The sequence below is a fragment of the Bufo bufo genome, chromosome 8 (assembly GCF_905171765.1).
Source record: "Bufo bufo chromosome 8, aBufBuf1.1, whole genome shotgun sequence".
In the NCBI taxonomy this organism is placed as follows: Eukaryota; Metazoa; Chordata; class Amphibia; order Anura; family Bufonidae; genus Bufo; species Bufo bufo.
In genome coordinates, this window is record NC_053396.1 from 27349482 (window position 1) to 27377211 (window position 27730).

Consider the following 27730-nt stretch of genomic DNA (forward strand, 5'->3'; position numbering starts at 1 on the left):
CACTCAGACAGAAGAGGAGATCATGCTCCTCTGTCTCTCTTTAGCACACCTCAGAAGCATCAATAGCAGCATGGACGACACTTTACAGCAGTACTGAGCAGTGTAGATGTGAATCCAGCACTGGGCGATATAGAATCCTTACTACAGCCAGCAGCAGTATCTCTGTGTGTCTGTGCCTCTGTCAGGGGTGGACTGGGAACTTAAACTGGGCCTGGAAGAAATACTAACAGTAGCCCCGTTTTTTTAGTCGGGTCAGCTATACCATATTGTGGCACATTATACCACCCCAACAGAGCCAAATACTACAGTCCATCGCAAAATACTTTTGCCAGCAGCACAAACTACATCACCAAAAACATCCACTGGCCGGCCATGAGAAGAGTCCAGGTGGCCCCCTGGGCATCGGCCCACTGGGAAATTTCCCTGTAAGGTCTATGGCCGACCCACCCCTGGCCTCTGTCCACCTCCAGCAGCTCACTCCTCCCCTCCTCTTGCCTCTCCTTAGGCTTCTATGGACAGCATCTGTCCTGATCCTTCTGTGAGCTGATAATTGGGTTTGCCTCCTGTCAAGATGAATTTTAGCTGTGAATTCAGAGTGAATGGTCAGTTCAGGAGGTTAGAGGACGGGGAGAAGTAGCTCATAAGATTAGACTTTTTTCACTAATAAGATACATTTTAAACATTTTTATATTTGCTTGTACTATTGATTTGGGCATGTTTGCTAAAACTACAGTGATCTATAATGTAAATCCCCACACACATAATATACATTATATAAAATAAATAAGATGCCCCCGATAGGATGGAAATGTTATGACATCTAAAGAAGTTCTGAAAAAAATGGCATGTGCACCCAACTGGACATACAGGGCATAAAGACCATGAATGACAAAGTAAAACACCCTCCACTAGCCTGTTATATCCAACGAGATGCACAGATGCATGGAATAGGAATTAGACTTTTATCATTTTAGATGGAACCACTGTCTAGGAAGTCCAGCATAACTAGTGTAGTCCGTGTTTGGGCTTTTCAGAAGTTTAGAGGTATGAATATGTATTAGGTCACTGACTAGAGGAACCTGGCAAAAACCGACAGAGGACATACAGATGGGAGGGGAGTTGTTGAAGGGGCAGTTTTACTTTATAAGGGTAATTTATAGAGACACATAGTTACTCTGTAAACCTTTGTAAGGTTACTCTGTGAACCTTACTTTGTAAATTTATATAGGCATAGGTGAATTCTTAGAATAATTCAGTGCATGAGGGAATACTTGGTAAACATTTACAGACATGAGAAGACATGAGAAACAGGGGAAACACATTACAAGGAGGTTACGAGATGTGCCTACGGATACACCAGAGTTTATTGGTCCAACTTTTTAAACATTCCCCTATGGTCAGTTTGACCAGGCTTACTTTAAACTACTGGAAAGATGCATAAAACTAAAGTTTATTGGGATCCGGGGATTGTGTAACCCATCTCAGTGTGTTACCTTAGAAGGAAAATTCTTAAAGTTGAGTGTGAAGAACATGGCTACAGCTTGCAGGCCATTTCTAAGAAATGAGTTAGGCAGCTTTAAGAACCATCAGGCCTGAAATAAATGTTCTATTATGTAAAATGCTGTTAGTAACATTCACTAATCTATATTTAAAAGAGAAGTTGTGATAATTGGTCAAAGAGGATGTCCAGTGGCATGTATTTATTATCTATCTAGAGATAGAGATTGTTCCCCCACTGTCCCCTGTAGGATCATATTTTCTCCTTCCTCAAGAAGGCACAAGCATACTATAGGGATACTGCTATACGAAGCCTATCCCAAGAAACAATAAATTGGAAAGGAAATATTTTGAGGATCTCCAAGACACGAACACTAAAGAAAAATGACCAAGAGTGGCACCAAAAACTTGGCAAAGACAGACTCAAAGTGAGATAACTCTACACCAGGTTGGTGAGGTCTTCCATGGAATACCTCGAAGTGCCATGATCAAGAATGCAAGGTGAAATGAAGGTTGTTTGTCTTTGGAATAATCACTTGAGAAAACAAGATGGGGGAGGGGGCAATTCCTGTGGCTTCCAAATAGGCAAAGGAGAGAGATGGATTTAGTGGAATCGAAGGGTTTTTAAACCCTCAAAAATGTGATAAAGCCAAGTGATGTACAGTAGGCTTGTGAGAAAGAAAGTTTGATCACCAAGTAGTCTAAGTGTCATCCTTCATAACAGTGCATTTAGTTAATTAAAAATAATTGCAAAAATAATTAGGTCATGAAAAAGAGCATAAAATGTATGGTGAAAAAGGTTGGGTCTTCACATACAAATATGTCCACCTACTGCACTTAAAAAGCAATCATGCAGGTCAGTATATTTTGAACTCAAGTTCCTCAGATTATACATGTACAATAAGCAAGACAATATGATGAATTTCATGGCATCTCAATCCTATATTCACATTTATATGATACAATGATGATAACATTGAGATAGTTTCCATCTATGAGCTTACCATTCCTTCCTCCTTAGCTTCTACTTCTATGGCTCCAGTATCTTATAGTTAACTATGCATTTTCCTTCAGGGGGTATCAAATACGTTGCAAACCCTGCTTTCTCCTTGATGTATGTGACTCTGCTTTGTGTCACAATCTCTTTACACCTTATATACTTAACTATCTCTCCACCCATCTCTGTCACTACCACTGACCTCATTCTTCTGGGATCTATAGATCAGTTGCAGATTGGTACATGTCTAAATAAAAGTACAGAGAGGTTTGGGTTAACAGTAGACATTTTTCCTCCAAGACAGTGAAAACTGAAAGGTATGGGGGTATGTTTGCATGAAGCAACACCAGAAGGGGACTTATGCTAAACTCAACTGAACATTCTCCTCAAAGTATCCAAGATGCAGGCATCATGTTGACCTCACAATTCCTACTGATCCTGTCTTCTGACATCGAACCAGAGCTTCCTTATTAAAGTGGAAATAACATATATACCTTTTAATACCCATCTGGACCTTCACTGAAAACTTCTAGAAATTCATTCATATCTTCTAGCAGGAATAATAGAGTAATAGCACAACATAGAGTTATAAGAATAGATGGTCCAGAAATGTTGTTGCAGTGGGTCCTCGGGACACTGTCGAGTGGTAGGACATGGTGCATCCCAATGGGAAATAATTCCAGAGAGTCGGGGTTTGCAGTAAACCTGTGTGCTTCTTTGCTGGAGGAACTCAAGTGCAAAATAATACCGGCAATGCACTAAGCTTCTGCCGTCTCCTCTCTGGCAAAAGAAGGCACTGGTCCCTATCTACAGACAACTAGGGCCTCTAACTGCTCTCCTTATATACAGTTTGTAACGGAACTAGAACCTTCTAGTGGGAGGGTTGGAGTGGAGAAGCACAGCCTAAACAGAAACAACGTTGCAATTTCAGTCTGTTATAGATTTCCATAATGTTTCAATACAAGTCTATGGGAATGACTAAGCAGTTTTTACAGACATAAACAAGTCTCCAGTCATAAACAATTGAGCTAAAACAAAAGTCAAATATGTCTGTTTCTTCCTTCCAAAACTTTGCATTGTAACTGTGGAATATTTCTATCTCCTCAACGCATAGTTAGAAAGTCCCAAAGTCTCTCAGTATTAGCTGGCTGTGCATTACCCTTTTCAGAGTGCAGTGCAGATATAGTGCAAAAACTGTGCAAATGAACAGGATATCGTATAATAAACATATAAAATGCAGTTCAACAATATAAAACCGTATAAAGGTAAACAACGGCATAAATCACAGTGCAAGTTAACCATTCCAAGTGCGCTAAAAGGGGCACAAACGCCCATAGTCCAAAATACCCTTACTCCAGGGCACTACGCTATTGCATGGGGAATGCAAGTAGTTACTAAAATAGACATGTCAAGAGAGGTTCTCTTTACTGTAGGGGATCCATCTTAGCTAGATATCAACAGCATGCATTACACTAGTGTGAACACAACCTTATTGTCACCGCTGCTTCTAAAAAAATTTAAACATTTTTACAGTTAGTGTCCCTTTAAAGGAAAGGTTAACCTACCTCTGCTTGCTGTAAAGTGGGCTGCAAGCTATTGTTATCTGTATGCAGCCATTACTGATAGTAGTATGCACAGGATATAGCAGAACTGTGACTTATTTGATACGAAGCACTCAGACGGGGACTATGAAACCGTCAGACTGAGAACGGAGCGAGTGCACAGTGGTGGCAGCTGTGGCGCTGCTTGGATGACCGCTTTAATTGCTTTTGTCGAGGGTCGCATTGTGCGTTATGTGATATTTCGCACTCCACCATCAGAGGGGTCATGGGAGAAAGGGCCTCTACTTTAAATGGAGCAGCATCTATATAGTTCTGAGATGCAAGATTCTAAATTATGTCTACACAGATTTATATAGAGGAACCAATGGCCTACATGTATGCCCTAAAAGTAGAGATATTACAGCAGGTTAACCCTTAAAGGGGTTATCCAACTCCTATAATGCCCCCCAAAATTCTCGGGCCCCTCTCCCCGCGTCACTTCTGATACCCGCACGGCTGACGCTGCATCTCCCCGTCGCGCGGATCAAAAACATCCGGCGAAGGGGGAATGGGGGTGTTGCAGCCAATAGCAGGCCGCAACAGGAATGGTCCTCCCTAGCGGCTACCACAAAGCTAGGTAGGCTCTTTTCCGCCGCGGCTTGCTATTGGCTGCCCTTCCTGTCGCCGGATGTTTTGATGCACGCGATGAGGAGATGCATCGGCGGCCGTGCGGGCATCAGAAGCGACGCGGTTGCCGGGGAGTAGGTTAAGTATAACCAGTATGAGGGGCCTGCGCATTTTTGGGGCCACTATAGGTGTTGCATAACCCCTTGGGCAGCATGATGGTTAGCCCTGCTGCGCTGTGGCACTGTGGTCCCATAAGGGTGAATTCACACACTACAGAGTTTTCTGTAGTGTGTGAATTCACTCCTTGTAAAGGGGAGCTGAGGAAAGGTACAGGGTCACCATCCTGGCCCAACTCCAGCAAACTATAAAGATATATGCACCTAGTGTGTATTACTTGCCGAGTTTCCGTGTGGATTTGCATGGGTAAATTTGTAGCATTATACGCTTCCAATGGAGGAAATTCAAAAAGCCAGCAGCACTCCAATATGATGAAAAAATCAACGTGGTTTATTCACCCAGTGTCAAATTTTGCTGCTATTTGACACTGGGTGAATAAACCACGTTGATTTTTTGATCCTATTGGAGTGCTGCTGGCTTTTTGAATTTCCTCCATTGAATGGGACCTTGGTGCCGGTTCGTATTGGCCTGATTCTGCACCCAAACGCTAGTGTGCTGCGTCTTAATTTTCCATTTTTATTATACACTTCCAGCTAAGTAGGAGAGAGTTTCAAAATCTTGTGAACGTGGTGCAAAAATTGATGGATTTTGAAATCCGTAACATATCAAATGTTTATGCTGATTTTCACGGCAGATTTCACTATTTGCAATGCAAAGAGAGGGATGTGAGACAAATCTGCGACAAATTCCTTGACAATACTTGCAGATTTGGTGTGGAAAATAATGTAGCTAAAAATGCACAAAAATCACTGTGGAAAATGCACATAAACTTCACTGCTGTGTAGTGCATATCTATGCTACCTTCCTTCAAAACTCTGTAAGTAGATATAAGGCTACCCCTAAGTGTTCACCAGAGCCTGCCATGAGGCCAGATAGACTTGGCTGCTAAGGACCCAGGCTATGCTTGTGGAGCAAGGCAGCAGAAACCAGGTGTTAGCTGGCAGGCAGCAGACCAAGAGTCAACAAAAACAGACAAGGGGTTAAACCAGAAACAAGCTGAAGAGTCAAATCTAGGAGAAACAGTAAATTAAAGACTAATCAGTAGACAAGGGGTAAATTCATATTTTAGCCAAGGTCAATACACAGGAAGGTCCAACAGAAATGAAGCACCGTTCTGGGCACAACAGGAGCCAGGACAAAATCACAGGCAAAACGGTAAGAGCAATGAGACTATGGAACTCTCTGCCTGAGGAGGTGGTGATGGTGACTACAATAAAGGAATTCAAGAGGGGCCTGGATGTATTTCTGGAGTGTAATAATATTACAGGCTATAGCTACTAGAGAGGGGTCGTTGATCCAGGGAGATATTCTGATTGCCTGATTGGAGTCAGGAAGGAATTTTTTATTCCCCTAAAGAGAGGAAAATTGGCTTCTACCTCACAGGTTTTTTTGCCTTCCTCTGGATCAACTTGCAGGATGACAGGCCGAACTGGATGGACAAATGTCTTTTTTCGGCCTTATGTATTATGTACTATGTAAAACAAACAGCCTGCACAAGACTTACATCCCCCACCTGGCTTGCCAAGCCAGAAACCTAATTCCAGGCTCACAGATAGGTTGACCAGCTGGGGTTTGGTTAGTTGGCAGAGAAACCCTCCTAGAACACGTTTCGGAGTCAGTCAGATAAAGCTTAGGCGCATCTCAGGCCATTGTGTGCCAAATCTACATCAGTTATGAGCGCCAGTTAATTTGCCGGGCCACACCTCTTCCACTTAGCCCTGCCCACTTATCGTAAAAGTGGCAAATTTGGCATAAAATTCCCAAAAGTTGCAATTTTTGTGTGCAAAAAAAGGCAACTTTTTTATATCACTTTTCTGGCATATGCTTTCATTGACCGTGATACTGCTGTGTGATATATTGCACTGAACAAGGTTTTTCTCCCTGCCTAGTTAGAGGTCTGGTGTTTGTTTTCCCCTCCATGGCCCGTTTGATGATCCTTGTCCAATCCCTTCCCCCCTTGTTGCTAACATTGAGGCTCCTCTGGAGAGCTTGTCCTTGTACATCTGTGGAGACAGCAGAAAAGTGATGTGATGGTATCAGACATTTTAATTTATGAAACAATTTTTCAAGTGAATCCCTATGTAAATATTAATTAATCTTCAGTATGGGCTAGAATAGCGGTAACATTTACACTTCACCCCCCACCCTGCCTGTAATGCAGGGAGCAGCAATATCCTTCTCCCTGTCAGTCGCCTCTTCCATATTTATTAATATTCATCAGGGCCAGATATGGATTTTAGCTTCATGACTCCAGACTATAGGACTGCTTAAGCTGGGCATACAGATTTGCATTGACTTAGTTAAATTGGTTATCCGAAACTATAAACTGCCCCTCCATATTCCGGGCCCCTCACACAGAAAATACTTACCCTGCCCCCCGCTCCCTGCGCCGCTCCTGGTCCCCGCACCACCACTGCTGCATCTCTCCGTGCGCGGATAAAAACATCCGGTGTGGGGGGGGGGGGGGGGGAGCAGCCAATGGCAGGTGAGGACTGGGAAGAGCCTCCCTAGCATCAAGGCTGCCCCTCCCCCTGACACTAGATGTTTTCATCCTGGCACGAGGAGAAAGCAGCGGCGGTGAGGGGACCAGGGAGTGCGGAGCGGGGTAAGTATATTTCATGCGAGGGGCCCGGCATATGGGGGGCAGTTTATAGTTTCAGATAACCCCTTTAAATGTTGAGAATGATTTATTCCCTAAGCACTCTAATGGTAATATGGTCTATTTCTACTTGTGCACTGTGAACCTAATGGTTGTGCATGGGAAGCATATAGTAAAATTTGGAAGTCTTAGGTTGCTGGGGATAGGCTGATTCTGCCCCTGGTTAGAGAGTTTTTGCTGGGCATGCCTAGAGTCAGAAATTGCTTTTGGTAAGCAATTGAGAACTAGTGTTTAGGATAAGGAGCCGTCATCTGTGCTGCCTGACGGATCAGAGTAAAAATACAGATGCTGCTACTAGAGAATCTCAAGACTGTACAGAGAAAAGGGCTCAATATTTTTAATAAAGACCAATTGAAAAATTGATTATCAGCTCAAAATCAGCACAACGCACTAATAAAAAAAATTGCCCTAAAGGTGTACATAGCTTAACCCCTTAGGGACCCATGACGTACCGGTACGGCATGGTTCCTGAGTCCTTAAGGACCCATGATGTATCGGTACGTCATCTATAGTTCCGATCACCGCCGCCCGGTGCCTGCTCAAATCATTGAGCAGGTACCACGGCTAAATGCGCGGGGGGGGGGTCCCGTGACCCCCCTGTGTCGGCGATCGCCGCAAACCGCAGGTCAATTCAGACCTGCGGTTTGCGGCTTTTACCTGGTGCGGCGGCGGTGGTCGGCGGTGCCATCGGGTCCCCATGGGGCTGTGGGGGGGACCCGATGGCATGGAAGGCAGCGCGATGCCTAAGGAAGGCATCGCGCTGCCTTCCAGTGAAGAGCCTGTGAGATCCAGCCCCCTGGATCTCACAGGCCGGAAGCTGTATGAGTAATACACACAGTATTACTCATACAGCCAATGCATTCCAATACAGAAGTATTGGAATGCATTGTAAAGGAATAGCCCCCCAAAAGTTCAAGTCCCAAAGTGGGACAAAAAATAAAGTTTAAAAAAAAGTTGAAAAAAATAAAGTTTTCCCCCCAAAAAACTAAAAGTTTCAAGTAAAAATAAACAAAAACGTAATTTTCCCCAAATAAAGTTAAAAAGAATTGGTAAAAAATAGGGGGGGGGGGAGAAAAAAGTATACATATTAGGTATCGCCGCGTCCGTATCGACCGGCTCTATAAACATATCACATGACCTAACCCCTCAGATGAACACCGTAAAAAATAAAAACTGTGCTAAATAAGCCATTTTTTGTCACCTTACATCACAAAAAGTAAAACAGCAAGCGATCAAAAAGGCATTTGCCCACCAAAATAGTACCAATCTAACCGTCACCTCATCCCGCAAAAAATTAGCCCCTACTTGAGACAATCACCCAAAAAATAAAAAAACTATGGCTCAGAATATGGAGACACTAAAACATCATTTTTTTTGTTTTAAAAAAGCTGTTATTGTGTAAAACTTACATAAATAAAAAAAAAGTATACATATTTGGTATCGCCGCATTCGTATCGACCGGCTCTATAAAAATATCACATGACCTAGCCCCTCAGATCAACACCATAAAAAATAAAAACTGTACTAAATAAACCATTTTTTGTCACCTTACATCACAAAAAGTGTAATAGCAAGCGATCAAAAAGTCATATGTACCCCAAAATAGTGCCAATCAAACCGTCATCTCATCTTGCAAAAAATGGGACCCTACCCAAGATAATTGCCCAAAAACTGAAAAAACTATGGCTCTCAGAATATGGAGATACTAAAACATGCTTTTTTTTTTGTTTCAAAAATTATATTATTGTGTAAAACTTACATAAATAAATAAAAAGTATACATATTAGGTATCGCCGCGTCCGTATCGACCGGCTCTATAAAAATATCACATGACCTAACCCCTCAGATGAACATCGTAAAAAAATTCTAATAAAAACGGTGCTAAATAAACCATTTTTTGTCACCTTACATCACAAAAAGTGTAATAGCAAGCGATCAAAAAGTCACACGCACCCCAAAATAGTGCCAATAAAACCGTCATCTCATGCCGCAAAAATAATACCCTACCCAAGGTAATTGCCCAAAAACTGAAAAAATTATGGCTCTCAGACTATGGAAACACTAAAACATGATTTTTTTTGCTTCAAAAAAGAAATCATTGTGTAAAACTTACATAAATAAAAAAAGTATACATATTAGGTATCGCCGCATCCGTGACAACCTGGTCTATAAAAATATCACATGATCTAACCTGTCAGATGAATGTTGTAAATAACAAAAAATAAAAACGGTGCCAAAACAGCTATTTCTTGTTATCTTGCCTCACAAAAAGTGTAATATAGAGCAACCAAAAATCATATGTACCCTAAACTAGTACCAACAATACTGCCACCCTATCCCGTAGTTTCTAAAATGGTGCCACTTTTTTGGAGTTTCTACTCTAGGGGTGCATCAGGGGGGCTTCAAATGGGACATGGTGTCAAAAAAACCAGTCCAGCAAAATCTGCCTTCCAAAAACTGTATGGCATTCCTTTTCTTCTGCGCCCTGCCGTGTGCCTGTACAGCGGTTTACGACCACATATGGGGTGTTTCTGTAAACTACAAAATCAGGGCCATAAATATTGAGTTTTATTTGGCTGTTAACCCTTGCTTTGTTTCTGGCAAAAATGGATTAAAATGGAAAATTTGCCAAAAAATTTAAATTCTGAAATTTCATCTCCATTTGCCAATAACTCTTGTGGAACACCTAAAGGGTTAATCGACGTTTGTAAAGTCAGTTTTGAATACCTTGACGGGTGTAGTTTCTTAGATGGGGTCACTTTTATGGAGTTTCTACTCTAGGGGTGCATCAGGGGGGCTTCAAATGTGACATGGTGTCAAAAAAAACAGTCCAGCAAAATCTGCCTTCCAAAAACCGTATGGCATTCCTTTCGTTCTGCGCCCTGCCGTGTGCCCGTACAGCTGTTTACGACCGCATATGGGGTGTTTCTGTAAACTAAAGAATCAGGGCCATAAATATTGAGTTGGGTTTGGCTGTTAACCCTTGCTTTGTAACTTGAAAAAAATTATTAAAATGGAAAATCTGCCAAAAAAGTTAAATTTTTAAATTGTATCTCTATTTTCCATTAATTCTTGGGAAACACCTAAAAGGTTAACGACGTTTGTAAAATCAGTTTTGAATACCTTGAGGGGTGGAGTTTCTTAGATGGGGTCACTTTTATGGAGTTTCTACTCTAGGGGTGCATCAGGGGGGCTTCAAATGGGACATGGTGTCAAAAAAAACAGTCCAGCAAAATCTGCCTTCCAAAAACTGTATGGCATTCCTTTCCTTCTGCGCCCTGCCGTGTGCCCGTACAGCGGTTTACGGCCACATATGGGGTGTTTCTGTAAACTACAGAATCAGGGCCATAAATATTGAGTTTGGTTTGGCTGTTAACCCTTGCTTTGTAACTGGAAAAAAATTATTAAAATGGAAAATCTGCCAAAAAAGTGACATTTTGAAATTGTATCTCTATTTTCCATTAATTCTTGTGGAACACCTAAAGGGTTAACAAAGTTTGTAAAATCAGTTTTGAATACCTTGAGGGGTGTAGTTTATAGAATGGGGTCATTTTTGGGTGGTTTCTATTATGTAAGCCTCGCAAAGTGACTTCAGGTGAACTGGTCCCTAAAAATTGGGTTTTTGAAAATTTCTGAAAATTTTCAAGATTTGCTTCTAAACTTCTAAGCCTTGTAACATCCCCAAAAAATAAAATATCATTCCCACAATGATCCAAACATGAAGTAGACATATGGGGAATGTAAAGTAATAATTATTTTTGGAGGTATTACTATGTATTATAGAAGTAGAGAAATTGAAACTTGGAAATTTGCAATTTTTTACAAATTTTTGGTAAATTTTGTATTTTTTTATAAAAAAAAATGATTTTTTTTTTACTTCATTTTACCAGTATCATGAAGTACAATATGTGACGAAAAAACTATCTCAGAATGGCCTGGATAAGTCAAAGCGTTTTAAAGTTATCAGCACTTAAAGTGACACTGGTCAGATTTGCAAAAAATGGCCAAGTCCGTAAGGTGAAATAGGGCCGAGTCCTTAAGGGGTTAAAATCTACGGGAAGGGCACAACCACACGGTGGCAGTCATGTTGCGGTTTGCTATGTGGCCTCACTGTGATTGAGTACCACACGGCCGTTCAAGCAACAGCAGGCTCTAATTAAACTAATTAGGACTGCACTGTTTAGTCGGTGGGTTTAGTTAAGGGCCTTGCAGGTCCCACAATATTGTGTGGCCATTAACAAGGCAGGCTGATTCAACAGGGCGGTCCTAATTAGTTTAATTAGTGCCCACTAAGGCTCCTATGGCCGCTCTGTACACAACCGCAGCATTACGATCATATGGTCGTAACCTAAATTTTGTGTGTATTCCACATGCAATTCCTTCGCAGAAAATCTACAGTGAATACGCCATGTGTACTTCTATCCTAATGTTACCAAGAATCCATTGGCATAAATAAGCCATCATTCATAGATACCAGCCCAAACAACTAATTACTGTAAGCTCATTGCTTCTTCGCTAGGTTCCATCATGTATAATCATGAATACTCAAGTAACGATATAATATACCACACTGGCTTTTGGTCTCACTTATGTTGCACAATTCTAAGTAGATACTGAGGTCTTCCTTTTTATTTTTGGTTGAGGAAAAAGAAAAAACACACATGATATACATGACAGGACATTGGCCACCAGACCATCTGCGGTATGTGTCTGTGGAATGTTCCTCCACAATACAGCCTTGGCCGGCATTCAGCAAATCAGTGAATTCCTCTAATGGTTTTCTCAAAACCACTAATTCCTCTAACCCTGGAGGGAAGTCATAGATTCCACCACAATGCACCGTCCTATACTCCATCTGCAGAACACAGGAACCTGATCTGTCGAGGTTTATCTTCAGTTTTATTTCTGAATCACAGCTCACATTCTCCTTATTGTTCTGTGTTGCTTTTAATATTACACAAAAGGACGGCCATTCAGCCCAAATTCATCCTGGAAGGGCAGGTTTTTATTCGATTGAGCTGAGCTGCAATACCACATACAACCTGTGGACTGGTGTGGCGCTGTTTCATGAAGGAGGCAGACATTCTTCTCTGATTCTCTCCTTTAACTCATTTCTATGGGTCATTTTTAGATCATCCAATGGTTCATTCTGGCCACTGACCCAAATGATTCCCTTTCTAGGACTGTTCTGTGGATTCTAGACTGTTAATCAAAGGGGTTGTGCCGCTAGTATAAATGTATCCCGCCCAACAGATATCACTGTTGTATCAGGTCCCTAAATACTACCTTATTCTAAAGTTATTTGCCCACCATTGCCCCCTGTGGCAAATCAGTTTCCATTTTTTCATTTGCTGTTGGTTACCTCCTGCATTGGAGCCCTGTAATGTAGGACGTAGGAAGCCTCATTGGTAAGAGCAAGGGGTGTGGTTAGTGTCACATGATCTGCTGATGTTAGGACAGCAGTCACATGACAAACCAGGAAGTGGGATTCAAACATGGGAGATAAGAGAAAACTGAAAATGAGGTAAATAAAAATAAAAAAATCCAAGGAGGAATGGAAGCTAGAGTAATTAATGAATAATATTTTTATTTAATATTAAGCATTATTAGGAACAGAGCAGTATAGTAAGAGGTGATCTGGACCTGGGCACTGCGTCATTGGATCAGAAGGTCAATGCAATATAGCATTAGATCACCAAGGAAGGTATATTAGAACTTGGCGCAATACCATTGAGTCATTACTGTCCAAATTTGTCACTGGAGATAGGACCTTTGGCCTCTGAGTCACCAGACTTGGAAACAGCAAATGGCCAAAAACTGGAAACGATAGCATGAGGTCATCATGAAGAAGATGGGATCTCATTTGGTCATATGGGACAGATCACATATCATCTGTGACTGGACAATTAACCCATGAAATACTATACAACCGAAGATTGGTCACATGCCCACTTGTTCACTGGACAGAAGGTCCTTTTCCAACTAGGTCACCAGAAGAAACAACATATGTCCAAAATAGGGTTAGTCTGGAGCACCAAAGGATCTACTGTTAAAGGTTGTCCTATTTAGGGTTGAACTAGGCCACCAAAGTACCAGAGTATCCTCCTGTGGACTTTGGCTCTGCCACAACAATGTGCCCAAAGGTCCACCAGAAGACAACTCAACTTGAAACTGGCTTTGGGGCCAAATCATTTACGAGTAGGGTTTATTACTAATAACTTATAGATCTTATTGATAATATGTTTTATGTGTACACTGAAAACAACAAAGTAGATGATGTAACAAGTTTACATGTTCTGTATAGAGGTTGGGAAGTGGTTTACTTACCATGAAGGCAACCAACGGCAATGCTATGTGGCTCATGGTGGTGGTGGGGGATGTGGGGCTGAACATCTTCTTCTGCTTCCTGATATAAAACAAAAGCATTTTTTCTACAGCTTCCATTGAGTTCAATGGTAACTGTTTGAATTTCTATGCCCTGAGCTCCCTCTAGTGGTGGCTGCAGGAAGCCAGTTTTACAATATACTGAGTGAAGCAGATGATAGGAGAGATGTATCAGGATATAGTGGGTGAATGTGTGACTTTTTTTATTAAAAGATTCTGCCATGACAAAATAAAAAAAATTGTGAATTTGTCAGATAACTCACCAGGGGCCCTTACTATGTTTTGCAATAACCCCTGTTTACATCCCTGAGGTGGACCCAATGAAGCACATTCCAACACTGGTCCCATTGATTTGCAAACTGGAGGACATTTGCCCACTGATTTGCTCAGGACAGTACTTTTGCCCACTGAGTCACCAGTAATAGGCTACCGGCCCACTAAGTCACCAAATCCTAGATAAACCAGTCATACCGTAGAAGAAAACCAGATCTGTAATATAATAGGAACCGGTTTTATCATCTTATAAAGAAGATCGGGTCATTCCAGGCAACGACAAACATCTTCCTCTGTGGGAATGCAAAAAATGGAAAATTAATCTGTTATCAGATTCAATGGAATTATACAGAAAAAAAAAAGCCTGATGAAGTAAATTTCCACTTCGAAGAACTAGAGATGTCCAATAGATAGCAGCACTGCCCGAGGAAAGCAGGTTAGAAGCTGTTCTCATGGACTGGGGACACCACCTGTCTGTGCAGACACTAGAGTGCACTCCACCTGCGCACTCCGCAGAGATCTGTCTCTCTGTAGCAACGCATCGGCCTCGGGCATACACATAGATGTGACCTTTTACATGATGGAGAGAACCAGACTATCTTGTCAGGAGAAATCTATCAAATAAATGATAGGAGGGGGGCTGGGCAGACAGTCAATAAAACCGAGCTCAGCAAGAAAGCTTGAGATGAGACATCTTCCTCCTGACATGTCTATTTTAGCATCTGCTTGCATTCTCCGTGTAAAAACATTTATTGTTCACTGTCATTACATGGGAAATGCAAATGCAGCGTCCCACATCTCTGTGTAAATGGGACACTTTAAACATCTGAATTGCAATGTATGGTATTTCCAATTAACTGGCTGGCAATGTCATTTACATCCATTCGCCCCTAGGTGGTGCTGGCACCACATAATATATATAGTGAGGTGGGTCTAGCTTAGAGGAGAATGTTATGTTAGAGTCAGAGTGAGAGAGAGGAGAAGCAAGTTCATGGAGGAGAGAAACAGGCCTAAATCAACATGTAGCTGTTTTCCTTTCCTCTGGGCCCTGATCAAGCCTGGAGAAGACAAGCACAGCAACCAAGCACCAGACAGTGAGTCTATGTGCAAAGATGCAGAGAGCCTAGCGAGGGTAACAGCTAAACTTAGCTTATGGACCTCATTACTCACTACAACTTTCCGAGTGCCAGGACACAGATGGACAGTTAGTGCGCAGAAACGTCCTTATCCACTACACAAGACTTCCGGGTCAGAGTGGAAAACCTAAACCTTTTTAGGAGAGCATCCTGCAAATAATGAAGCAGATGTGTTTGCCTGCCACAAGGGAGGTCGCCCTTAAAGGATAGCTCATAGTAACCAGATATATCAGCATACTTAGTACCAGAGTGTCATACTTAGTACCAGGATCCTTGCCTGTAAAGTGTCTACTTTAAAAGGGACAACTCCTTCATTGACAACTGTCACTACCTGATAATAGGATTACTTATGCTATACGAAAAGCTTTCCATTGATGAACTGTACCAACTGTCCAGAGACTATTGATTTGCAGTAAATGTTCAACTGGTTTATAACAAACGACTCCACATTCTTACTACTGCTACTCTCAACATTTGCACCTTGCGGAGCTGGCGTCACGAACCAGGGGCCCAGCCACCAAAGCACTTTAAATACCAATTACCATCAAGGGCACCTCAACCAACATCTGGCTGGTGTTCCCTGTAACGTAGAGCTCCCCGAAGGATTTCGTGCTGTCTTCATCATCACTGCACGCCGGCCCAGGGAGGCATCTGCTAACCTTGAGTAGAAAACTACTACTGTCCCCAACGGCGCACCGCGAGCCTCACGTGTTTTCCCCTGCGTGTCCTGGTCGCTGCACAAATAGTTATTAAAACAAACAGGTCAGGAGAGGTGACAGCTCCTCTTTAAGGTATGGGGTGACTTGGCATAAGTAAGGATTGATATGGTGACATTTAAAGAGGTGGGATGCAGGTACAGCTGGTATGGGAAGGGGTCTGGTTAGAAAAAAAGCAAAACAAAAGCCTGGACAACCCCTTTAAGGCATGGAGATCAGAATTATCTAGCTGGAGAATAGTGGTGCTGTTTATACAGTATATCAGAGATATAGATTTAGCAAAGCTGAGTTTGTCAGATGTAGCAGGCTTAAAGGGGTTTTCCCGGCTCCTGATATTGATGATCTATCCTTGGGATAGGTTATTAATATCCGATCAGTGGGGGCCCGACACCTAGCAGCTCCACCTATCAGCTGTTCTCTGCAGCTTCTGGAGTTGGAACAAGCACTGTAAATGGAACAGGAAGCACAGCACCGTTCAAAGTGTAGTGGCCGTGCTGGGTACTGCAGCTTAGGTCCTATTGAAGTGAATAGGAGCTCAGCGGCAGTAACCAAGCACGGCCACTAAACTTTGAACGGCGCTGTGCTTCCTGTTCTATTTCCAGTGCCGAACAGGTGATTGGTGGGGTTGCAGGGTTTCGGGCCCCCACTGATCAGATATTAATGACCTCCTGAGGATAGGCCATAAATATCAGGAGCCTGGAAAACCTTAGAATTTGTCAGATGTAGTCGTGCTGAGTGCTGCACAACTCACAATCATATCTCAGTGTATAATCTTTGGTTTTAGATGGTACTGCAGACAAATATGTTACTGTATTATATTTGTCTTGTATTGTATATACACAATACAAGACAAAATCACAGAGTATGGCTGGTTATGAAAAAAATAGAGATCTTTTCTAGCCTCATAAACAGCTTAACACGCTTATCATGGCGTACTGACAAGATCACCCCAAAGAGTTGAACAACACAGCTACATCTGTATTAGGCGTCCTTGTACATGGGCAGATACTTTAGTTGACACTGAGCGATATGGCAAATCCCAAGTATCCACGACAACATAGCTAACAATCTGGTCACCGGTCAGTAGAGCCATGGAGATGACAGACATCCACCTAATGGTTGTTTAATCTATGAAGACAACAAAGATTATCTCCTCTACCCAACGGGCATTGTTCAGCGGACAAGCTCCCTGCATTATCTTCCCTATTTGATGAAAGAGAGGATTGAGGTGAAGTGTCTGTCAGAAGTCTCAGTGCATGAACCTAGATACATAATCCCAACAAGTATGCTAAATGGTCCAGTAATACCAGGACAGAGAGGACATCATTGTCTACTGTAAGCTCCAGACCGTACAGGTATAATTAACCCTATACAACTATTTCTAATAGCTTTGGCCTAGGGGTGATCTGCTCTTTAGAATAACTGTTCCTTGCTGTCAGATTATCGGCTCTTAGAGGATATGCTACATAGATAAAATGGTACAATATAAAATGGTCTTCTGGATGGGTGGTCTTCTTGAAGATAGGGGCCAATTGGGAGATGATGCATCATTTGCAGTGTATGTTTGGCAGATGCACTGGTAAAAGCTCCCAGTACATAAGCTGGAAGAAAACATATACTACTCCTTTAAAAACCATTTAGAGATGGACAAATATGTGGTTTTATCACTTTTAGATTCCATTCTTGCCCCATCTCTGTCCACTGCAAGTTCATCCTAGATCCAAGGCAGAATAGTTACTAGAAATGCGTTGCTATCATCAATCCCGTGCTTCCCCAGTAACCGGTCTGTCTCATATACCTTAAAAAGACCATATACTTGCAACACCTGTCAACAAACATGCATGCTTGGTTCTAAATAGGAAAAGAGGAGTGAGCCGCTACCTCCTAAAAAACAGGAATCCAAAAATGAGGTTGTCTATAGTGCTGAGAAACCTTACCCCCATTGCATCAAAGCGGAGCACTATGAAGTCATGACTGGGGGGCATGCAGGGACTTGAGACCAGGTGACAACTTCAGTTCTTCTGTGGCCCCTGAGGGTCTCCACTTTGTCTCAAGAAATACGGTATATGATGACCCTAGGGCGGGCGAGATCCATTTTCAATCTGAGTAATTAGATGTTTGTTATATGTTGTAAATTACAATAGAAAATGTTAATTGCTTGCATTGTTCTCATAAATGAATGACTAATGATGAATACATTTTACAATCATCAGATCTGAGTGGTAATTTGATGTTTGGAGACAAGCATCGGTTGTCAGGCTAATCATTAACTCTTGTTGTTTTACATCTGCCTCTCAAATTAGGGATCTTATAAGTGTTGTTGGACTTGGATAAGCAGAAGGATCAAACCCTTCAGTAGAAACCTTGGAGTGATCCTTGTGTAAGGAAACCAGGAGGTTGTTTGTTGGAATGCAGTCAGGGTCACTCTTCTCCACCAGGCTTGAAAATGCAATATTGTTCAGTGATCTAAAAAGGTCCACATTATGGAATCAAGACCCTCATACACATTAGGCTAGTGTCAGCAGAACCTGGGGTTTTAAGTGGAACCATCCAACAATTTTAATGTGTATGGGAAGCTCCCAACTTTCACTGTCAAGGGAGAGAGGGATCAAGCACCATGAATTTTCAAGCCCGATACTTTGGTTCTGTGTTTGATAGGGACTTTTTTCTCTCTCCTCATTGGAAACAAATACATGCTTTGCCGAACTGACCATGCATGTGTTTGGGGGAGTCAGGAGTCATTGCAATTGTTATGCAGTGAGAGTAGGATCACTGTATCAACCAACAGATTTGACTGTGGGCTAATCCTAAGGGTGTTATCCTGGCAGTCCCCTGGTTTTCACCCTTCAACCCCTATACAGTTAACCGGACTTCACTGCAGCGGAGCCACCGCTACCTCCTGGAATAGTCTTTGTGTGGTTGACAGCTGACCCATGGGGGCTAGAGACACCGGTGCGGAGCACAGAGAGATCAGGCAAAACTGTAGTCAGGGACAGGAAGAGGTCCGGGCAGGCAGTGAAGGATCAATACAGAGGTCATGCAGTGGATGGTCAGAATCCAGAAATCAGGCAGAAGTCAGTACATGGACAGACAAAAAAATACAGCATACCTTTGCAGGGAACTCGCAAGCTAGACAACCTATTGCTCAGGCACCCTACCATAAAGAAAGGTGCCTAAAGTACCCAGAGATGGCCACCTCTAGGCTGGTGTGAATTAGGGTGCATGCACACTGGCCCTTTAAGAGCTGGAGGGTACATGCACGAGTGCTTTATGGGCAGAAGTGAGAGGCCTAGTCAGCAAGAACAGGCTGTGAACTACAAGGGGAGATAGTGCAGCCGGCTCTGACGGCCGGGTCCACTGCAGATAGGCTGAGAAAAAATGGCCACCGCAGGAAGAGCAGGAGGGTGAGTGGGCATGAGAGAGTACAGTGGAGGTGAGCAACATAGCTATTAGTGGTCTTGCAACATGGACATTAGTGGTCTTACATCCGATGTGATGACCTGTCATGGTAATTCTTAATATTCTGATACAAGACAATACAACTCAACAATACCTAAAAGTAAGGCTGGCCATACACATAAGATACCTTTCAGACCAGGCTCCACCATACACATGCACACTTGACTTGGCTAGAAACCTCTGGCGGCAGCTTACGTTGAAATCTTACAGTCTTGTCCTAATCTTCCTCGACATCTATCAGGGCACAGTCAAGAGTCCCTCATACATATTAAACAATCAGGTGGTGCTGAGTACTTTCCTACATGCGGCAGTTATGCAGTGCTAGAGAGGCATCTGAAGAGTTAACCAAGCAGCATTTGTTGTGAAAGAGAAGACACAACTCCTTAATTCCAGTGCCAAGGCTTGCTCTGATAACCCATCTTTTCCAGCCCGTTGCACAATCTTCTTTATCTGATAGAGCAAGCAATGCACCCTGGTCACCCCCCTATTTCTGCCAGCTTTCCCCTCAGTGATTTTATGCTTTTTGTGACTCTGGCTCAGAGATTACACCTGCTGGCAGCCAGCTTGCTTTGAAGTGGTAGGATGCTGAGTTTGTGCTACTCCATGAAGAATTTAAACTTGGGGAAATGTCATTAAATGTGAACGTGAGACCTCCCTCGGTGGCAGCTCGTATTTTGTGCAGCCCAGGTGCTGTCATCCTGCCGAGCTCTGTGCCGAACGGTCATAAAACCCATCTTTTCCTTCTCACCTTTCATATTTGCCAACATTTGAAAACAATTTTCAAGGACACTTTGAAGTCTGGGAGGTTAATCTGTTCTCGATGTTGTCTACAGGAAACCCCCGGGAGACATATGACACTGTGTAATGCCTTTCAAGATATCATCGAGGATTTTTTGTACATTGCTAGAGAATGTAATCATGTTCATAATATATGGAAACATACTGTATTAGAAATGTATAGACACAAACTATTGCTGCTAATCAATCGCAGTAATATGTGTATATTACAGAAGCGGATGTGGCTAGCCGTACCTTCCGAAGGGGATCCACTGTGCCTACTGAACTGATTTGCCTTGGGGATACTCGTAAGGCTGTTATCCTGGCAGCCCCCTGCTCTTCACCCTATAACCCTTATACAGGGATCTGGACTCCACTGCAGGGGAACCACCAGGCTGCTACCTCCTGGAATAGTCTGAGTTCAGAGGCCATTAATCCACATGGGAAGCACTGAGAGGTCAGGAGAAACCATACTCAGGAACAGACAGAGGTCAAGGCAGGGAGCAAAAAGTCAAATCCAGAGACAGGCAGAGGTCCGTATGCAGACAGGCAAACCAAGACGATTGCACACCTTAGCAGGACACAAGCCAACTAGAACCTATTGCTCAAAGACCCTCCTTTAGGGGAAGCTGTCCTAAATACCATAAGATGACCAGCCATTGGTTGGGGAAGACTCAGGTGTGTGCTCTGGCATTTTAAGAGCCGACAGACGTTTGCGACCTAAGGGCAGCAGAGGAGCGGGCCTCAGGAAACTGATCAGGGCTACACCAGAGGCCATGCCTACCAGGAGACATCGGCAGGATGCCTTAGACATGAACCGCTAGGGGAACAGGATAAGAGAAACAAGTGAGTACTCCGGGGGGAAGTGAGATGGTGGTGGGCATGGACCATCGGTATAATAGTGTGACACGTAATAGAAGGAGTTACTGACAATTTCTAATCATTTCCAGGAACACTTACCTACTGAGTACATTTTAAAAGGTATATGCCTTGCCAGAGGAGGTTATATTAGTAGTGATGTAGGACCTGGAATCCTACCTGACTCTAAACAAGAAGATCTTGCTGCTTATTTTAATGGAGAGATAGCCAACTCATCAGTTTCTATGGCTCCCAGGTTTCAGTTGAGAACTGGGCCTTAGAGTAGTTCCCATACCGCAAAAGTGGTTGTGTTAATGCAGTGCAAGTATAACTTATATGGTTGGTAAAGTTTCCATGTAGGAACAAAGTGGCCCACCAGAGGATCCACCAGTGGACTCAGACTCTAACACAATAATGGGCCCCTAAAACAACAGGTCTACCATTAAACAACCCCATTTAGAGGTGACTTTGGAGCAAATCACTCATCAATAAGGTCTATTTCCTAGGGCCCTTGTACACAGGCCAAGGATCAGGGCAAATCCTAATTTCTGAAAACTGGTCCTTGTAAAGGTAATGCTGATCACCTCACAAATGAGAAAAGTGGGCAATGATCGAGAACGAACATCATCTCTGTCGACTCATGTAGTAGGACCCTTATGGGTTGATTTATAAATAACCTATTAGACCTTCTTGATGATACATCCTGTGTTAACAATGATGGCAACAAAGGTAATGATGCAACTAAAGGCATATGTGCACATGTTCTGTGTAGATTGGGGTAGACTATCCAGATCATGTCCTTTAAGGCCTAAATACATTTCTAATGTGTCTAATTGAGTTAAACACTGGAATACCCCTGTAAGTCTAACGCATGAATCTCAAACATCTCATTATGGAATCTCATTACACAGCCAACATAAAATAAGTAAAAAAGCCAGCAACATGGTAACAAACTGAATCACATATGGACAGGGGGTAGAGTAGAAGACCCCTGTGCAAGAACAGTATCTGTTTCTGTAACAGTATCTCATTGTAGAGCTCCCCTGTATGTTACCCCTGGTATTACAATTCACCACCTTCCTGCTGGAATTTTAGCCCCCTGCATATGGAAATAGGGTTATGAGATTAAGGTTACATTTCTGAATTTTGCCAAAACTAAGACATAAAGGGTGACTCTGTGAAGCTTACAGACATCATGTATGACTATGAGCATTACATATTGGTTATTATAGACATAAGACATAACTAGCACTGCAGTCAATTTTCATGCTCTACCAACTTTATATTTTCATTCTTAGTTTCTTGTATTAGGATCAAAGTGACCCATCCTAGTGCAAAGAGAGGAGAATACAAATTATAGACAAATACAGTATGTCAGACAATGGCTTGCAGAAGCCATTTCTTGATCATTTCCATCTCCAATTTTACTGCTAATGGATAATATAAAAGAGAAAAGCTACATTCTGTTCCCATCTATTCATCTCACTTAGAAAAAAACTCCCAGGTTTATACCCTTGTACAAGTAGAAATCCAACAGCAAAATGAGGCCCCCAACGTGACATTGTTGGACCCCCATCTCCACAATGTACACAAAGTACAGGAGTGCTTGATAGCGCTTCTTTTCCCCATACTTTGGTAGATTCCTTTCTCCATTGTTTTACGGGAAGTTGTAGGGCCATAGCTCGGAGCATATCCATGGGTGCCAGTGAAGGAGTCAAGTAGCCATTGAACCTTTGTGACTGTATTTAGATCAATGGCTAAGGGTGTAAACTAAACAAGTGGGGGTTAAAGAAAGCCTAGCTACCTCTCTGGGAGGAAGCACAGTTTGGGTGTACCTAGAAGGTGGATGGAGCCCTTAGGCGGGCTGGCCATAGACCTTACAGGAAAATTTCCCGGTGGGGCGATGCTCAGAGGATCTCCAGCCAGGTACAAAAAGATCTGATGTTCTCTGTATTAATTAATGTAGGAGCATCAGAAACGCATGCACCTGGCCAGCGGCCACAGATGCCCTCCTGGATTCAATGATGATACCGTTCCATGCTGTGGTGTCGGCTGCAGTATTTTGTGCTGCACTGTGGTGGTTGATTCTGCTGGGGAGGTATTTTGTTCTGCACTATGGCCCTCTGTCAATTTGGACCCGCCTACAACATGAGGCCACTTTTAGGTTTTTTCCAGGGTGACTTAAGTTCCCAGTCCGCCCTTGATGGAGCCCCATCATAGCTCCTTAGCAGCCACAGATGATGCTTTTATGGTACATTAACTCTTGGTATTGCCACCCTGAAGCAATTGGTGGGCTTCACTTTCAAGCATGCACAGGTCATTATTTAGGGCCAGATTAGGCAGCTGAGGAACAGTTCCATAAGCCAAATACAGGACTAAGTCCCATCAGGACCAATCTGAGGAACCTTTCCCAAATAGCGGCCACTATTTTACATTAGAATTCAGTATACTAGTAAGGGAAACAGGGCAGGGAGGATGAAGTTGGAGGATCACATGACCCTGGGCAGGCCCCCAACTGACAGGCTTGACCACAACGCTTTGCAGGCAGCCTGACAGCCAATCAGGAAGGAGGATATAGGCTGGTGTTCTAGACTCTGAAGCACATACGCTATTGTGAGCTCAGCCACTGATGTGAAAGGCTATATTTACCATGTCTCTGACAGATATCTACTACAGACACAAGCCAGCCATCTTAGGGTCTTGCAGAAACAATATATTTAGATAGGTACAGTAGATTGAATTACTTGGTAGAAAGTCAGGATTTATAAGTAGGCAGAGCACAGTGGCAGTGTACTGGGATTGGGTGTCTTACAGTGAGGGCAGCTACTGGTTGCAGAAAGAAAAGTTCATTTAGTAACAGTATTCTTTTTTAGTGCACGAGCTAGCCTTTTTTCTCCAAAACCTGTTATACACGTCATAAGGGTTTTATAGGCATATTCCCAGCACCAGCAATGTATATTTCGCTGCATACACTGCACAATTGCACCTTTTTCTTTACAAAAAACTGTTGCAATTTTGTTGCTGTTTATAATTCCACAATTCAGTCAAATTGAGTGCATCAATATCAGTGTACAGTGTGTTCGTAGCAAAGGACATTTTATTGCACCTGTAATTGTTACCCAAATAAAAGTTGCAATTCTGCTACCATTTATAAGTGCACACTTTATCTTGTTCAGAACAAGTTGCTGATTCTTCCTATGCTACTGTGTGTCTGTTTAAACATGGGCAGGTATCTACCCCCATTAAAGCACAAGTTTTGGACCGCTTGTTCAAGACAAGCTACAGTTTTTTTCCCAATTACACCATCTGCTTCCAATAAGCGACAATTTTTGGAAGGTTTTTAATTTAAAAAGTATAACAAATGCAATGGTGCAGCGTGTTTCTAAACTCACTATTTTTTAACACCGTCAACTATGTGTTTACCCAAAGCTATATATGTCAGTGTCAATCTGACATTATTTACTATTGCTGTAATTGCGTTAAAGAGCTTAAGGGGGAAGAGAGAGATACAAAAATAAAATATATATATATATATATATATATATATATATAAAAACGAGAGAAAGACAAGAGACTCAGAGTGTCATATACCAATTTTCAGGCCAATTGGAGCAATTTTGATTTGGTCGGAATCAATTTGGAACTAAATCAAATTTCGCCCATTCGTTATAATTGGCACCAAAACAAATTTCTAAAAATTTGCTGATCTAGACCATCTGATTTAGCCTTGGATATTGCTCTGCAGACATAAGTTGTTTTATGATGACCTGTATCCTGCTGACAAGTTTTAGTTTATTTCACTTTACCCGAGCCTTTTCGGTGTACTATAGGAGCAATCATGTGCCTGGGGCAGTGACTTCAATATTTGCAAACTGTATGATCTTTACATTACTCTGAAAATTCCATGACATTTACCTTTCAATCCTTTGCATTGATCACTCGGTAGATGCATTAATTATGACATAATACATTACTAACTAATGGAATTGAATGTTTCATGTGCATGGTAGACAAGGGCAATGTTTGCCTTCATGTCATTGTTTTGCATTGCAGAACCCCCATGAGACTAGAAAATAAAGGATCCTCCCAGGAACAGCTGTAAAAAGAAGAACTCAAGATCTATGTCTCTATATACTATAGCCACAGCTGAGAAAGCAGCACTTCTAACCAACCCCAGCGTCCTGCCATCATGTTTTTTCCATTACAAGGACATGAATTTGCCTCACAGTGTGGCGAGAAACAGGAAACACTAAATATGACATTATATAACATGTATGCTATAACTCAGTCAACTGTGACGACCTAGGAGTTTGTGGTCTAGTACTATCCAAAGGGGTTCTTTGCGCAAGTCTATTTATCAGAAGACCCAACTCGAAAACCTGACTCATAACCTATAGTTACTCTCAAACATCTTCTCGTGATGGTCCATACATCATTATTTTGGGTTTAATTCTGTCAATATGGGTCTACAAAACTATTACTGTCTAGTACTAAGCTCTTGATCGAGTCGATTTAGTTGTCCATAACTACTACCAACTTAATGAAGATCTTATCTGAATGAACTTCCCTTGGATGTTTCTTGACTGTAACCTTGATGCATTGTGGTGACCTTCTGAATTTGAGGTCTAAAACCATCCAAAGGGGATTGTTACTCATGTTCACTTGGCAGTAGTCCTCACTCTGAAACTCAACCTAAGTTTAATTTCTCCCAAAAAAAGGTCCATTCATCTTCTTTTTTTCCCCTGCAATTCATTTTAAGCCCCTGATAAGTATGTACTATGACTACTGTACTAACTACTCAACTAAGGTCTACCTGACTCAACCTTCATCTGATTTGTCATCCCTTCTGATGCTGGAAAGGTGTTAATTAGAGATGAGTGAATTTCACGAAATTCGAAATTCGTTCACTCTTCGCTTGGTGGTAAAAGCAGAATTGCGTTATGGATTCCGTTACCACGGACCATAACGCAATTCGGGACAGATCAGTTTTGCAGCCCACAGACTTCTATTATGACGGAATGAATAACGGAAAGCCTCTAAAGGCATTCCATTATGCATTCCATCATAGAATTGCGTTATAGTCCATGGTAACGGAATACATAACACAACTCACCTTTTACCAGTAAACGAATGAATGAACGAATTAATTTCAAAATATGAAATTCACTCATCTCTAGTGTTAATAGCTGAAGATTGTGGATTAGGCTAAATAACATAATTCACATAATTTATACCTCCTATATAAAGACATCTTTTACCATTTGGAATATGAGGTAAAAATCCCTCATATACAGTAAATGCATGTTAATTATTTTGCTCATTAGGTCACTGCAGGGAGCGATGATTGATCAGATCCTGGTTATAATATAATTCCATATTGATTATTGTATCCAACAGTGAAAGGTTAATATTTGTCATTAGAGTCCATTATTCTCTGGTGTTTTATGCCACTGCTTATTGCAATCATTTCCATTGCATTGTCCATCTATTTCTGTTTGGTTACCACCTTTCTTGTGTTCAGCAGGGCTCCATGATATTGGAGCAGATGATGTGCGTTGTATCTTCATACCTCAACTGCGGGCTATGCATTGGTTTAGATACATGAGTAATACCTTAAATCACAGACTATAAACACTTTTAGGGGCAATTTTTTTTATGACTGCATTTTACTCATTTTGGGCTAAAAATATATATTTTTAAAGTTAGTCTTTATTAATCATTTGCAGCAATTTTTGTCCTACAGGGTTAAGTTTCAGTCTATCTGCAGACATGTTGCTATTCACTCGTTATGTTGCTATTCACTCATTATAGCTAAATTCTTATCAAACTTATAAGAATATAGTTTAAATGAGTGTTTATGAGCTGTCAGGAATTCTGAGATAAGGGCTATACATCCAGCCCTAGAACAGCAACGTGTTGGGACTCATTGTCAAACCGAAAGTAACAGTCTGAGGATAGACTGAAATTTTTGCTTTCTTTTACTTCTGTAGTTTCAGCCATGGTGACATGTACCTGTGCATTTACTTTATTTTGCAGGAGGTGCTGATTAACTTTTATCTTTCAGCTCCCATTGAAGTGAATAAGAGCTGAGCTGCAGTAACCCTGCATGGCCACTACACTTTGAACGGAGCTGTGCTCCCTGTTCCATTCACAGTCCTAGATCCAGCTGTGGTGACTGCAGGGAACAGCTGATCGGTGGGGATGTGGTGTGTCAGACCCTCAACAATCAGATATTAAAGGGGTTGGCCACTTTCTTGCTACTTGTGACCAATGTGTATGTAAGATGACTATATGGCAATTACTAATATAGCCTGTGCCGTTTGCTATATTTCATAAGCCATGTCTCCTTGTTAGGCAAATGTTCTGTGCGGTACACATTCAGATCTTGTCCATAAAATAGCCCCTGATGGAGGGTCATGTTACCAGACAATAACCTCCATGTGCAAGTGCAAGTTCAGATGCCAGGTTCAGTGCATTTGAACAGAGGAGACATCACATGGAGGTGATTTGCCTGGTCACACGTCCCTCCATCAGCAGCCATTTTTTGGACAAGACCTCTGTGTGGACAACACAAAAGAGGGAGGATACCTGATGCAATATTGAAAATGGCGCAGAATTTCAACAAAGAC

At 42.1% G+C, this 27730-nt stretch overlaps 1 protein-coding gene across 2 annotated transcripts in view; it reads right to left on the minus strand.

Annotated features, from left to right (window-relative positions):
• Positions 1-27730, minus strand: part of AVPR2 (arginine vasopressin receptor 2) — a 65200-nt gene that overhangs the window by 12098 nt on the left and 25372 nt on the right. Inside the window, exon 1 of one of the 2 annotated variants that reach the window (XM_040405667.1) lies at positions 2502-2603. The exons of the other annotated variant lie outside the window; for it this stretch is intronic. Within the exon in view, the coding sequence (XP_040261601.1) occupies positions 2502-2504 (3 nt within the window). The 5' untranslated portion in view covers positions 2505-2603. Of the gene's footprint in view, positions 1-2501; positions 2604-27730 lie in introns of those variants that run through there. 2 annotated transcript variants of the gene reach the window in all.